At 36.4% G+C, this 15,315-nt stretch overlaps 1 protein-coding gene across 7 annotated transcripts in view; it reads left to right on the top strand.

The window, feature by feature from the left end:
• Positions 1-15,315, top strand: part of WDR33 (WD repeat domain 33) — a 127,003-nt gene that overhangs the window by 28,582 nt on the left and 83,106 nt on the right. For all 7 annotated transcript variants that reach the window (XM_043996590.1, XM_043996589.1, XM_043996591.1 and 4 more), the window contains exon 2: positions 12,601-12,827. In XM_043996590.1, the coding sequence (XP_043852525.1) occupies positions 12,624-12,827 (204 nt within the window). In that variant the 5' untranslated portion in view covers positions 12,601-12,623. The remainder of the gene's footprint in view (positions 1-12,600; positions 12,828-15,315) is intronic.

Genomic DNA, 15,315 nt, shown 5'->3' with positions numbered 1-15,315 from the left:
AGTAAAGTTTTAAGCCTTAGTAGCTTCTTATACTGGCTCCTTCTCCCTGCCTACAAGCTTGCCTATATTTCCTCAGTCCTTAAAAATACACTTACTTGATCCTGACATCACTCTCTAGCTATTGTGCCAGTTTTCTCCCCAATTTGAATGAACTTTCTCTAGACAAAGTCATCTCTACTGTATACACATTTTCTTTGATCTTTTTAAAAAAATACATTTTAATTTGTTTTCCACTTTTCTATTACCTAGATATCCTTTTGCATCCCTCCGCCTCCCACAGAGCCATCTCTTATAACCGATTTTGTTTTTAATGAGGAAGAGAAAAATAGTTTATCAAAATTAATCAAAACATTGAAAAAACTAGCGTATCTTCTCTCTTGATCTTACTTTTTCACCTATTATTTGTTTCTTATATTCTCTGCTTCCTACCAACATGCCAGTCTTTTCCATCCTTAAAAGCTCTCACTAAATCCTACTATGCTAGCCAGCTATTGCCCTTTTCTTTATCATCTGACCATGTTACTCCTTTCCTTAATTGGCTCCAGTGGCTCCTTAATATCACTAGGATCAAATGAATTGTATTCTGTTTGTCATTTAAGGCTTTTGATACCTTGTTGTCTTGCCTTTTCAGTCTTCTTTTTAGTGTCTTCCATGTACTCTGATCCATCTACAATGGCCCACATAGGATTGTTCCTCATGTAGACATTTCCATCTTGGATCTGTTTCTTTTCGCTGACTTTTTCCCATTCCTGAAATATACTTCCCTTTAGTTTTCCATGGCTTTTTTGAAGTCTCAGCTCAATTCCCATCTTTTTCCCTTTCTTAGGTCATACCAGCTTCTAGTGCCTTCTCTGAGATTACTTTCTGTCTATTCTATAGTTATATCTTGTTTGTACCTAGAAATGTACATGTTGTTTTCCCCTTTGGAATGTGAACTCCTTGATGTCATGGCTTGTGGATTTAAAAAAAAACAAAAACCAAACCTTTCTGTATTCCCAGCTACTAACACAATGCCTGGCACTTATAAATGCTTTTTGAATGATTAAAACAAAAAGAACTAAAATAAGAACCAAAATTAATAAAAAGTGTAACATAAATAGTTAAATTAATAGCTAAAGCCAAGTGCCTTTTATTTTAATTAAAAAATTTTAAAGTATTTTTCCTTTTGTCCCATTTCCCTTCTCTCTCCCAAATAAAGAAAAAACAAAATCCTTGTAACAAATATGCATAGTCAAGCAAAACAAATGCCCATGTTGATCATGTCCAGAAATTTATGTCTCATTTTGTGTATTTGACCTGTTACTTCCCTGTCAGGAGATTGTCATTATAACCAGCCTCAGATATAATGGTTGGTCATTTCATTGATTAGATTTTTTAAGTCTATAAGAACTGTTTTTTCAGTATTGTTATACCATAAAAAATTCTTGTTTTGTTCACTTTACTTTGTATCATGCCTTGGTTTCCCGGATCTGTGTATGTGTGTTTGTGTGTGTGTGTGTTTTTGTTTTTTGTTTGTTTGGGGTTTTTTTGTGGGGCAATGAAGGTTAAGTGACTTGCCCAGGGTCACACAGCTAGTAAGTGTCAAGTGTTTGAGGCCGGATTTGAACTCAGGTACTCCTGAATCCAGGGCCGTTGCTTTATCCACTGTGCCACCTAGCTGCCCCCCGTGTGTGTTTTTTAAAAATCAATTTAATTAACAAAATTAGTTGAGGAGAAAGGGGGAAAAATCAGAGTAGCAAAATTAGAAATCAGAACAGGCAGATTACAAAGAAAAGGGAAAATCATAATGCCAAATAAGCTAAGAAAAGCACTATTAAGTACAGCTTTATATCAGCAAAATTGAGATCTCACTCTCCCCCCAATAGTGTATCAAAAAGATTTAGAGTTGGAAGACACTTCTAAGTCAACTAGTCTAATCTGTTGCTTTACAGATGAGGAAGCTGAAGTACGAAGAGGCTAAATAGGTTGTATAAGGTCACAGAGGAGTTCACTTTGAACCCAGTTCCTCTAACTCCAGTGCCTGTGCTTTGCTGAGAGTACTGTGCTCTGAATACTAATCGGCAAGTATTCCGTTTTTACTACGTTGCAGGCATTGTACTTCGGTGAGTTGGGAGATACAAGTACAAAGCACAAAACAAAATTCCCTTCTTGAAATGATCTTCCATTCTAATGGGTGTGAAAAGTACATATAAAATTTTTTAAAAAGGAAAAGTACATATAAAATATGTATGGCCACTGTGGGAGGGGGAGTAATAATCTAATGAGAATGGAATAGTTGTTATGCCTCCTTGTGTAGGGCTTTAAAAGCTTACATATTTTATCCCAGAGGAGCTGGTTGTGGAGAGTCACTTGGTAATATCCATGTCTTAGGAAAATTACTTTTTGGCAGCTTGGTGCAGGATTGAGTGGATCAGGGAGATACTTGAGCCAAGGAGACCAGTTAGGAGGCTATTGTAACGATCTAAGTGAGAACTTATGAGAGCATGAACTAAAGTGATAAGCTATATGGGTAGAGAGAAGGGTTAGGATTTGAGAGATGTCTTGAAGGTAGAAATGACAAAATTTGGTAATTTACTGGATATGTGGATTGAGGGAGAGTGATGAGCCCCCCCAGGATAATGCTGAGATTTTGAAATGGATATACTGGAAGGATGATGAGTCTTTCAACAGAAAGAGGGAAGCTTGAAAGAGTGTAGGGTTTGGAAGAAAGACAAAGAATTTAGTTTTAGATATGTTTATAAAATGTCTATGGGAAGGGAAATGGGAAACTGGAAGTAATTTTTACAGCAAAGTATTTGCCAATACAGGTGGCGTTTTCAGGATATATATATATATATATATATATATATATATATATATATGGAACTTAATTCAAACCTTTAACCATAAGCTATTTCCAAATTGATAAATGGTCAAAGGATTCTTGAGAAAGGGCAGTTTTCTAAGGAGGAAATACAAGCTATCAATAACTATAAAAATGCTCCAGATAACTAATAATTAGAGAATACAAATGAAAGCAACTCTGAAGTTTTACTCCTCAGATTTGGCATAGTTGACAAAAAAGGAAAATAATAAATCTAAGGCATTGGAAAAACAGGTACATTGATGCACTGTTGGTGAAACCGAATTGGCAGACATTCTGGAAAGCAGTTTGGAACTATGCTTGAAAAGTCAGTAAACTGTGTGTCTCCTTTGACTCAGTTATACTAGTAGTAGGTCTATAACTCATATCAGAGAAAGAGGTCAGGCACCCATGTGTACATTGTTTTTATTTTTTTAGTTCTACTTCACTTTTCATCACTTTGTAATTCTTATGTGTCTGTCATTTTATATTCATTATTTCTTTGAACACACTAGTATTCCATTATATATTAATGTACCACAGTTTGCCTAATGATTGCCCAGTTGATGAGCATCTTTTTTACCCTTTTACAAAAAAGCGCTACTACAAATTTTCTTTTTTTGGGTGGGGCAGTGAGGGTTAAGTGACTTGCCCAGTGTCACACAGCTAATAAGTGTCAAGTGTCTGAGTCCGGATTTGAACTCAGGTCCTCCCGAATCCAGGGCTGGTGCTTTATCCACTGTGCCACCTAGCTGCCCCCACAAATATTTTGACGTATATGAAACCTTTCTAACTTTGACTTCCTTGGGGTATATGCCTAGCAGTGGAATCTCTGGGTCAAAGGATATGGACATTTTAGTCAGTTTATTAGTGTAATTCCAACTAAAGACATTTTTGCCATTACAACTATCAGACTTCAGCTGTGTTTCTAACCCCTTCTCTAAAACTTTGGAACATATTTCAGATGTCTTGTAAATAATAGATTATTAAAAATACTTGTCAAAAGTTGAATTCCTATGCTATGTTAATTTTCCACTATTCACTATTGTCTTACCCTATGTACTCTTAATACAGCACTGCTCTGGGAAATATAGTTAAAACAGATCTAAACTTATTTTTCATCGTAACTCACTTCATACAGTGCTTCTCATGTTTCTTATTTGTCATTCTTTGGTGTCCAGTAATAACCTAAATAACGCTTGCCAGAAGAACAATATACACAATGACTGTAGCACTGTAAATACTAAGCACTGAGAAGCCACAACACTCTGGCTTAACAGTGGTCAGTAATAGTATCATTATTTTTTATTTATTTATTTTTTTAGTGAGGCAGTTGGGGTTAAGTGACTTGCCCAGGGTCACACAGCTTGTTAAGTATTAAGTATCTGAGGCCAGATTTGAACTCAAGTACTCCTGACTCCAGGGCTGGTGCTCTATCCACTGTGCCATCTAGCTGCTCCAATAGTATCATTATTAAAGGATAATCTATATTTTTTGTTAATAATTAACTTTTGTAGAGTGTTTTTCCCCTCAAATAATAGTTATTGCTAACTTCTTTTGGTCTTAAATTGTTCACCAAACGATGAATTTTTTTTTTCAAAGCCATATGAGGTTATATTTTTCTTCTTTGTATTACGTGTTCTGTTTATAAAAAGTAACTTTTATACAATAAATCTATGTAACTTAACATTTGAAATGAAAATAATCACCGTTAAAAAAGATAAAATCTTTTAGGGCTTTACTGTTTTATTTTTTTTAACTTTACAGAGTTATCTTGGCAGTGTGTATTTTCTCTTACAGTTGTCTCCCATCCCTTGGTTCTGAGGGAAGAAGCATGTTTTATTATTTCTTGTACCTTAATTGGTCAGATTTGAGCTTTTTATTAATCCTTTCATTTACATTGCTGTGGTTGTTTATATTGCTCTTTTGGTTTATCTTATTTTTCTGTCCCATCAGTTTGCTTATTGTTTTTTGACAGGAGAAAGAGAATTTAATAAGTAGAGAACTGATATAACATTGTTATTCAAGAAATATCTCTATTTTGTTAGGCAATGTAAATTTCAGTACACAAAGTGTGATATTCAACCATTTGAGGCTGAGTGAAGATGAAATGATTGTGGGGGAAGACCGTGCAATGAAGGTTAAGTGACTTGCACAGGGTCTCACACAGCTAGTAAGTGTCAAGTGTCTGAGGCCAGATTTGAACTCAGGTTCTCCTGAATCCAGGGCCGGTGCTCTATGGACTGCGTCACCTAGCTGCTCCTGATTATGTGGTACTTTTAAACATGTCTTTTAAAAGTTTACTCATTGCATTTTTAAACTACTGTGTTCCCTTTTTGGGTTGTTTATTTTCCCTAGGTGTGGTGCCCATGTTAACTGGAGTTTATGAAAAAGGTGCCTGAAATTGACAGAAGTCTTTTGATTGAGTGTAATTTCCTTCTAAGACTCTCTGGCTGCCTGTTTGTTAAATACATTAAATGAAATCAGTCTCAACATTGAAGATAATATACTGGGGCAAATCACTGTTTGTTGAGTCTTTTAGTTTTGGCTCAGCATCTCTTTTCCAAACTCCTTTGTTGAATGTCTATATTGTTTTCTAGCTTCTGTACCGAATTGGATTATCAGGCCTGCTGTCCTAGAGCAGGACAGTTCATTTTAAGAGATCTTATGAAAAGGTATAAACCATATCTCTTGGTTCATATGGTTTGTTCTATACTGTGCGATTTGAACAGGAATTGGTGAGGGAATTTTTTTCTTTTTTTACTGTGTTCTTATTCTCGTGAACCACTTCAGTTGATAACCATTTCATATCTACTATATTTCAAAATTGTCAGTACAACTTTGTTGATTCTAGAAAGCCAGAATATGCTTTGTTGATACAGATGGAAAAAGGCAGTGCTGGAGGAATTTTGGGAAACAGGTATACTAATTCACTACTGGTAAAAGATTGGTTCAACTATTTTGGAAAACAGTTTTGGATTATGTGAGAAAAAGTGCAAAATTGTTCATAACCTTTAAGTCCAGTGATTCCCTACTACTAATTTTATAGTCCAAGGAGGTCAGCGATAGATGTACTAAATTATTCAAAGCAATACTACTTTTTTTTTTTAAGTGAGGCAATTGGGGTTAAGTGACTTGCCCAGGGTCAGACAGCTAGTAATAAGTGTTAAGTGTCTGAGGTTGGATTTGAACTCAGGTCCTCCTGAATCCAGGGCTGGCACTCTATCCACTGCCCCCCCTAGCTGCCCCCCCCCCATTAAGTTTTAAGCTCCATGAGGGCAGGAATTATTGTATTTGTATCCCCTACATTTACCATAGTGCCTGACACAAGTAGTAAATGCTTAGCACTTGATTGACTAAATCATTAAAATGAAAGAACATGTCTTTTCTGTTAACAAGAGAAATTACAAGAATGAAAGGTAACATATTGAGAGAATTAAATGTGTCTTCCTCAGTAGTCAGGTTACATTATTCAAGTACTGGGGGCTTCTTCTCCCCCTTCCTACCATTCCCTTCCTTTCCTGCTGAGCTAGCAGTTACAATTGAGAGGAATATGTACCTCTCACATAGGGGAGACTATATTATTCAAGTCCCAGGAACTTCTCCCCCTCCCCAAAATTCTCTTCCTTTTCCTGCCGAGCTAGCAGTTAGTGATCTAAAGTCAGATAACAGAAGAACCACGAAATATCCTCCCAGAAGTTGTCTCACAGGTGGAGGTACATGTTTAGGAGTGTCGTGAAGAATGTGCATCCTGAGTAGCAAGTGTAGGGGCCTAATTTAATATGGGGAGAGTCAATTGGGTGGCTCATTGTAATACTGGGGTTCAGCAAATAATGAGGGACCTCTAGGTCCAAAGTTTCTTCCCTTCCAAACTGCCTTTTTAAATTATTTCTCCTAGGCTAATAAGAAAGGAGATTAACAGCCTCTTTTCCACAAACCAGGTTTTATTAATGGGAATAAAATATACAGCAAAGGTGAAGTTAATAAAGCCAGGGACAAGGGAATAGGGGAAGAGAAAAATGGATAAGTTCCCTGGCTCTAGCAAAGACTGACTCAATCCCTAAATTTGCTTCCAGCTCAGCTAATTTGAAGAGCTGGCCTCGTTTCTATTGACTCACCACCTGGGGTCCGAAGTTCCTATGAGAGTCAGCTGTGCAGCCCCTCTCTGGTCCCCTCTCTAGGATGCTCACCAACAGGAAAGAGAGAGCTCCCAGCCTCAGAGTTCTCCTTTCTACCTTTTCTTTCCCTCCCCCCAAAAGAAGGTCCTTCTAATTACATGGCTGAGAGTGATGTCAGGGCAGGCCAGGTGTGGCCTATATCTAATCATTCCAAGTAGGTACTTAGTTGGTTTCTCAAACAGTACTAAATCAATCAGGTGGGACCCCTAGGCATCTGGCAAATTCTGTTATTTTATCACACCAGATAAATGGTGAAATGGTGGAGGGAATCTTTGTTTAGGGCCCTAATACCAGACTTGCTGAAACGAGCATGCTTTGTACAACTTTGGAAGTGTGTGCCCTTTCTTGCAAGGTCGTAATAAAATGGCCTTACTGCTCTGCATCAGACCTGGAGTTGTGCCTGTTTCTACAATACCTTCAGTTGTATTCACTATTCAGAGCTTTTGCTTCACTCTATTTTATGAGGAGATGGGTTAATAATACTTTTGATATCTTTTGTTTTTATATATTTCTCTCCTACTACTACCAACGAGCTATCCTTTATAACAGAGGGATTTTTTTTTAAGCAAAAGGAGAATTCTGCAAAAGTTAATAAATAAAAGACAAAAGTAAAAAATACAACTGACATATGTATCATTTTTTAACCCATGGACCTGGACTTCCTGCCTCTGCAAAGGTGCATGGTGAGGTGCCTTCTCAAGTGTCCTTTGGGGCCAAGCCTATCTTTTATCAGTTTGCATTATTCTTTTTTTTTTTTTTTTGCTTTGCTTTGTTTTGTTTTTGTGGGGCAATGAGGGTTAAGTGACTTGCCCAGGTTACACACCTGGTTAGGTGTCAAGTGTCTGAGGCCAGATTTGAACTAAAGTCCTCCTGAATCTCGGGCTGGTGCTTTATCCACTGTGCCACCTAGTTCTTCCCCCCCCCCCTCCCCAGTCATTCATTTTTAACTGTTTTGTGATTATTCTTTCCATTTATGTGGTTGTAGTTGTTGCTTATATGGTTTTCTTGGCTCTACTTCTCTTTGCATCAGTTCATTCAAATCTTTTGAAGCTTCTTAATAAAGAAGCTATCATGTAGCATAGTAAGATTTCATTGCATCTTATGTGCCACAATTTGTTTAGCCACTCCATAAACAATAGTCATTTTTGTTTTTAGTTAAGTGCTTCTATAAATATTTTTGTATATAGGGGACCTTTCTTTTTGTCAGTAATCTCCTTAGAGTAAGTGCCTAACATTGGAATTTCTGGGCCAAAGCTTAAGGATATTTTAACTACTTTATTTGTATAATTCCTCAAAGTTTGTATAATAATTCATAGCTCCACCAGCAATGCATTAGTGTTCCTATATTTTCAGAGCTTCTTCAACATTAACCACCTATTTTTGAAACAATAATAAATTTTTTTAAAAAAAAGTTTTTGTTAGGAAAGCACTTTCTGAAATGGTCTTTTTCTGCTTTTATACTTTTAGAGCTGGTTGGACTCAGTTTTGCTATCCTAGAGATGACAAAATATCTACTATTTTTTTCATTGAAAAACCTTTTCAAATACAAATAGTCATCTGGGGGGATAAATATGCCTTGGTTGAAAAAATATTTAGAGAAAAAATCATGAATATATGAGAAACAGTATTGTACAAGAAAAATGAGTGCTTAATGTGAAGGTCACAGGTGTGTTACCCTGTTTGTGAATGGGGAGGAAATCTGTGAACTTATATGGGGGGAAAATGACATCTTTATTTGAATATGATTAGTTTCCTCTGTAATCTTGTGTATATTATTTTATTAATTTAAAAACATTCTGAGAAGGGGTCCATAGGCTTTACCAGAGTGCTTAATGGTTCCATGATACACAGAAAGGATTGAGCCCTTGTTATAGCCAGAAAGCGAAATGTACTTGCAGTAAAAGACTTGATTTTTGACTCCTTAACCAGCTCTGGCCCTGGACAAACCAGTTCATTTTTGTGGGCCTTCGGTTTTCTTATTTATAAAATAGAGGTAGTTCTTTCACTCTCTACCTCATGATAGTTGTCAATTTCAAAGTTCTTTATAATTGTGAACTATTTTATTGTAAACATAAAAATATGTAAAGCATGTAAACATAAAAATACAAGACATATTAGCACATATTTTTAGTACCAGAAGAATATTTGATTTTTGCTATCAACTTTTGTAGGAAAAAATGTTATTCATGCTTTTTGTGAAGTTCTTTCCCTTCTTTGAAAGGTCTAAACCTTATTGTTTGTGAATCTGACTGCCCTCTTGCTGAAAAGCACCTCTCCTTCTTTAAATTAAGCACTTTACTTCGATTTCTCCTTGGCCCTTCTGTCATAGTTTTCTGGAAATGTCTTTTTTCATTGTTCTGTAGTAAGTGCCTTTAGCAGGATATGTATGTGCCATATCAGTCTGTAGAGATCTTCTTTATACTCCAGTGTATTGCTCAGTGAATTGCATGTAAATGTTATTGAATTCATTTCTGGAAAAATACTGTCACAGGCATAATAATAGCATCACATAGATGTGTCTACAGGCAGCTAGATAGTAGAATAGAGAACTGGACATAGAGTCAGGAAGACCTGAATTCAAATCATCCTCTCAAATAGCTTGCTGTGTGACCATGAGCACATCCCTTGATTTACCCTGTTCTCAATTTTCTATACTGTAAAATGGGGAAAATAATAACACCTCCTAGGGTTGTTGTGAGGATAAAATGAGATATTTGTGAAATGCTTTACAAACCTTAAAATGGTACATAAATGCTGCTATTATTAATATTTCATCAAAAATGAAATGGAAATATGCTTTTCTTATTGTTAATTTACTATCATAGATTGCCTGGTTATTTAGATGTTCTTTTATGCTTTACTACTTGGTCGTTGGACATAAGTTACCCTTAAGGAGATTGTGAACTGCTTGAGGACAAATGTTATATAACATCTTATACTTCTGTGATATTTCTTGTAGTCCTGTTAGCTAAGTATGATCACTGAATTTCAAAGCTGAAAGGTATTGTTCAGTCCATTTTTGTCTGTTAAATAGAAAACTGAAGCCCAGTGACATTGATATGATCAAGATCACATAGCTAGTCAGTGTCATAACTGAGGATTGATTGCTAATGAAACATTCAAGTGTTGTTGTTTTTTTTTAATTAAAAAATTCCCTCCTCAACAGTGCAAATCTGCCTCTTTTCTCCTTTGTGACATCCTCTGACTACTTCTTCCCCATCAAGAAAGAAAGAAGAATAAAGTCCCCTGTCTATTGTGGATAACAGTACTAAATAAAGAGTGAATTGAATTCTTGGAGTTGATACATTATAGCAAAGTTGCAGAGGATTGACCTAGGTGATCCCCAAAGTCCTTTCCTGTTCTAAAAATTATGATTGTCAAATTAATTTCTAGAAGGTGCTTAGTTTCTTTGGGAGGAAAATGCTTCCAAAAATACATTTCTGTCTTTGTTCCATTCTGGGCATTATGAGTAGTTTTGCATCCCCATTATTATTATTATTATTTTTTTTTTGGTGAGGCAGTTGGGGTTAAGTGACTTGCCCAGGGTCACACAGCTAGTAAGTGTTAAGTGTCTGGGGTCAGATCTGAACTCAGGTTCTCCTGACTCCAGGGCCTGTGCTCTATATATGGCGCCACCTAGCTGTGTCCCCCCACCCCCATTATTTTTTACCCTAGGCTTTTATACCTCATTGTTTTGCCTACACAATAGGAAATTTCCCATTACTTTGGTACCATCAATTATATAAAATGTTCAGAAATAGTTATAGTTAATGGGAAGCATTTGTATATTGCTTTAAAGTTTGCAAAACACATCATATACTTTATTTCATTCATTCCTCACAACAACCTTGCGAGTTAGGTGCTATTATCCTCATTTTTATAGATGAGGAAATTGGAGACTGAGAGTTACATAGTTGATAAGTATCTGAGGAATGATTCACACTTAAGGTTTTCTGACTCACCTGTTCCATGCATTGTTATAGTGCCTTTTATTTCATCCTTCTTTGTAGTCAGGCACTGTCATCAAGACCCAGCTAAAATTCTACTTCATGAAGCCTTTCATGAAAACTTCTTTGACCCCATTATCATTCTTTTCTGAAGCACTTGTAGTCCTTTTTTGAGAGAGGACTCTTATTTTTGTAAAAGAGACATGTTGCTACTTAAGTTGAATTTTTCATTGTGTAAATTAGAGATATTAAACCTGCATCCTCTGGACCCTCACAAGTGCATCTAGATTATTGTGTGATTTTTTTTTGGCAGGGGAGAAAAAATATAATAGAACATAGATAACATTAATAAGTGGCTTTTAAAAGTCATTATATGACCAGGGATCCTTATATGCAGTTTAGTGGTGGTCTCTCCCCCCTGCCCTCCATTTGAGTTTGACATTACAGGTATTTTAAAAAAAAACCCAAACAATGTATAGTGTTTCCCCAAAGTCTTAGCAAAGTTTTAAGCTATTAGAGAATTTTCTGACACTCTGTATGCCATATATGGTATTTAGTGGCATTGAATATCAGGATTACCTCAGCTTTTACATATTTGTACAGTTGCCCAGAATCCTTTTCTTTTTCATTTCTCTCTTTTGAGGTAGAAATTGACATGTATTTTGCAGTTCAGTTTAATCCAACAAAAGTTTATTAACTGCCTACTATATGCCAGGCACTACTATGTTTTGGAGTTATAAAGAAAAAACAGAATAGTGCTCTCAGTGCACTTACATTCATCATGCTAAATTTCAGTAGTGGAGCCATAAAAATGACAGATTATTCATACCAGTTTTTCTTTGACCTTCTATACATTAAAAAAAAAAAACCTTTACAAAAGGAATTGTTTGATGCCTTCTGTAGTTTTCGAATTTGCCCCCTAATTTTTCTCCTTCACCCCATGACCAATGAACCTTTATTTGTAATTAGGACAACCAAGAAAAATAATTCAGTAAAACCAACTGACCAGTAGCAACTTCATCTGACAGTGTTTGCACCATTTCTCAGCTAGTCTCCCAGATTTTCCATGATCGACTAGAGGTACATTTCTTCATATATTCTGTAACCCCAAAATTGTATGCTATGATTATTCTTTGATTTCCTCTTAGAATTTAGCACCCACCATTATTATCATTGTGAAAACCAACTTTCTGATACTTTACTCTGTCAACCCATATAAATCTTTCTATATTTCTCGGGATTCCTCATATCTGTCATTTCTTAAATTCCTTTGTATTCCTATACCACAATTCAACCATCAACCAATCAGTGATTGTTCTCTTTTTTTTCCTGCCACAAAAAACATTGCTATGAAATATTAAAATGTGAAGCAGTCATTAACTATGCATGTTTTTAAAATGCTTACTGAGTGAGGTGGCTAGGTGGCGCAGTGGCTAAAGCACTGGCCCTGGATTCAGGAGTTCCTGAGTTCAAATCCGGCTCAGATGCTTGACACTTACTGGCTGTGTGACCTGGGCAAGTCACTTAACCCCCATTGCCGTGCCAAAAAAACAAAAACAAAAAAATGCTTACTGAGAGAACCATGTTTTGCTATATTTGTATTAAAAGGAAGTTTTTTTTTTTAATTTCTTAGTGTCCTAGAAGGAAAACAACACCATGGCTACAGAAATTGGTTCTCCACCTCGTTTTTTCCATATGCCACGGTTCCAGCACCAGGCACCAAGGCAGCTCTTTTACAAACGACCAGACTTTGCACAGCAGCAGGCAATGCAGCAGCTCACATTTGATGGGAAACGAATGAGAAAGGCTGTGAACCGGAAGACCATAGACTACAATCCCTCTGTAATTAAATATTTGGAGGTAAGTTCACTTAATGAATCACATAAGAAATATAGCTGTAGAGGTCATATTTCAGATAAATTCCTAAAAATACTCTAGTTACTATGACTGTATTAGTCAATCAAATCTTGTTTACCCCTTTTAGGGAGGGGAAAAGGTTGTGCAGCCTATGCTGAGTGTAGTTTGGAGTAAGGTGAAATGCTATCCCACCTTTTATAAGAAGGGCCTGAAATCACCACTATTTTTTTTCCTATTTTAAGTACCACATGCAGCTAATTCAAAAATCATTTATGGGCTGTGGGAAATGATTGATTTGATTTTTCAATAAAAACGTGTTTTCAATGTGGAGATTCATTGCAGTTTTAAGTGGGAATTTGAATCATCTTGTAATTCTGTTAATACTCTTACAACTTCCTCAGATCAGCTCTTTACTGCTCAGTGCTGGGAATAACCTTATCTTTCTTTAATACTGATGCAGCTGGGCAGCTAGATGGTGCAGTGGTTAAAGCGCTGGCCCTGGATTCAGGAGTACCTGAGTTCAAATCCGGCCTCAGACACTTGACACTTACTAGCTGTGTGACCCTGGGCAAGTCACTTAACCCCCCATTGCCCCGAAAAAAAAAAATACTGATGCAGCTATCAGCTTAAACATAGTTCACCTATTCCCTTTAATTTTGTGGCGTGCCTAGCTTATATCTTAGAAGCCTCAGTTATTGAGTTCTTTCTATTTAAAGGCTTAGACAAATGCTTTGTCTGATGTCATTGAATGGCTCCTTCAGAACATTAGGTGAAATAACATCATAGTGTCAGCTCTGTGGTTTACACATGTGGTTTTGTGATATGGATAGTCAACCAAAGACAGTATAATATAGTTACATGGCATTGTGGTTAAGCTTGGTTATAATTTACTTTAAAAATGTTACTGATTTTTTTTTTTTTTTAGTGAGGCAATTGGGATTAAGTGACTTGCCCAAGGTCACACAGCTAGTAAGTGTTAAGTGTCTGAGGCCGGATTTGAACTCAGGTACTCCTGATTCCAGGGCCCGTGCTCTATCTACTACACCACCTAGATGCCCCCAAAATGTTACTGATTTTAAATGTGGTCATGAGAATGTTATTCAGGCTATGTCTGTTTTAAAGGGTTCAACAAAATATTACATAACAGAGTAAGTTAAACCTAGGATATTTCTTATTTAATCTTTTCATATTCTTTCTTAGAAATAGTTCTTTAAATGATGAAATTGCAAGCAAGATAATTTTACATTGGAATAATCTTCACAGATATTTAAGGGTTGAGATAGGGTTTTTTTTGTTTGTTTTTTTGGTGAGGCAGTTGGGGTTAAGTGACTTGCCCAAGGTTGGATTTGAACTCAGGTCCTCCTGAATCCAGGGTCAGTGCTCTATCCCCTGCGCCACCTAGCTACCCCTGAGAACATAGTTTTACATCTACTATATTTATAAAACAAATTGGGGAAATATTTTATCTTAAAAAAGTTGTTCTCCATTTATTTACTTTTGCTGTTGATATTTTTTAGGAGGTTAAAAGAGGACATTGTATTTTACCTATATTTTGGCATTGAGAAATTGCTGTATATTAATACAGCACAAACATCTAACAATAGGAGCTTAGCTCTAGAGCCAAAGGAATGCAAAAGAACATCTAGTCCAACCTTCTATTTTTTCAAATGAGGAAGAGTGTCAGTGAGGTTGTGACCCCTCCCAAAGTTGCACAGGTAGTAAACATCAGAAGTAGTTTTGATTTACTTCCTTTGATCTTGGAACCAGTACTCTTTCTACTATATCACACTGAATTCCATTTTTTGGGGGGGCAGGGTGAGGCAATTGGGGTTAAGTGACTTGCCCCCCAGGGTCACACACCTAGTAAGTGTTAAGTGCCTGAGGCCACATTTGAACTCAGGTCCTCCTGGATCCAGGGCTGGTGCTCTATCTACTGCGTCACCTAGCTGTCCCTGAATTCCATATTAAAAATAAATTCAGTTTTCAATTGGCGACAATCTTATATTCTGTTCTAGCAGTTATAAACCTGACAAATATGTAAGTAGGAGTTTTAGTGAGTTTTGACAGGGATCCAGACATTAGTTGTGGTATATTTGCTGCATTTGAAATTCACAGCATCAATCTACAGTTTTATATGTTTAAATTTTCCATTGGATAAAAAGTTAAAGTAATAAATATATTTATTGTTCCCATCAAAGCACTTAAATTCATTCAAGGTTAGCAAGAGCAATTTGTGTCATAGAGGAAAGGTCACTGGACTTTGAATTAAGAGAGACCTGGTTCAAGGTCTAACTTCAACATTTATTAATTGTGTGACCATTATGAAGCCACCTAACTTTGTTACTTCATCTTATTAAAAAAGAAAGAAAAGAAAAGGGGGCAGCTAGGTGGCTCAGTGGATAAAGCACCGGCCCTGGATTCAGGAGGACCTGAGTTCAAATCCAGCCTCAGACACTTGACACTAACATCTTATCGATGTTAATGCTTCATC

The sequence above is a fragment of the Dromiciops gliroides genome, chromosome 3, assembly GCF_019393635.1.
Source record: "Dromiciops gliroides isolate mDroGli1 chromosome 3, mDroGli1.pri, whole genome shotgun sequence".
NCBI classification, from domain to species: domain Eukaryota; kingdom Metazoa; phylum Chordata; class Mammalia; order Microbiotheria; family Microbiotheriidae; genus Dromiciops; species Dromiciops gliroides.
This window is presented reverse-complemented; position numbering and strand designations above follow the sequence as displayed.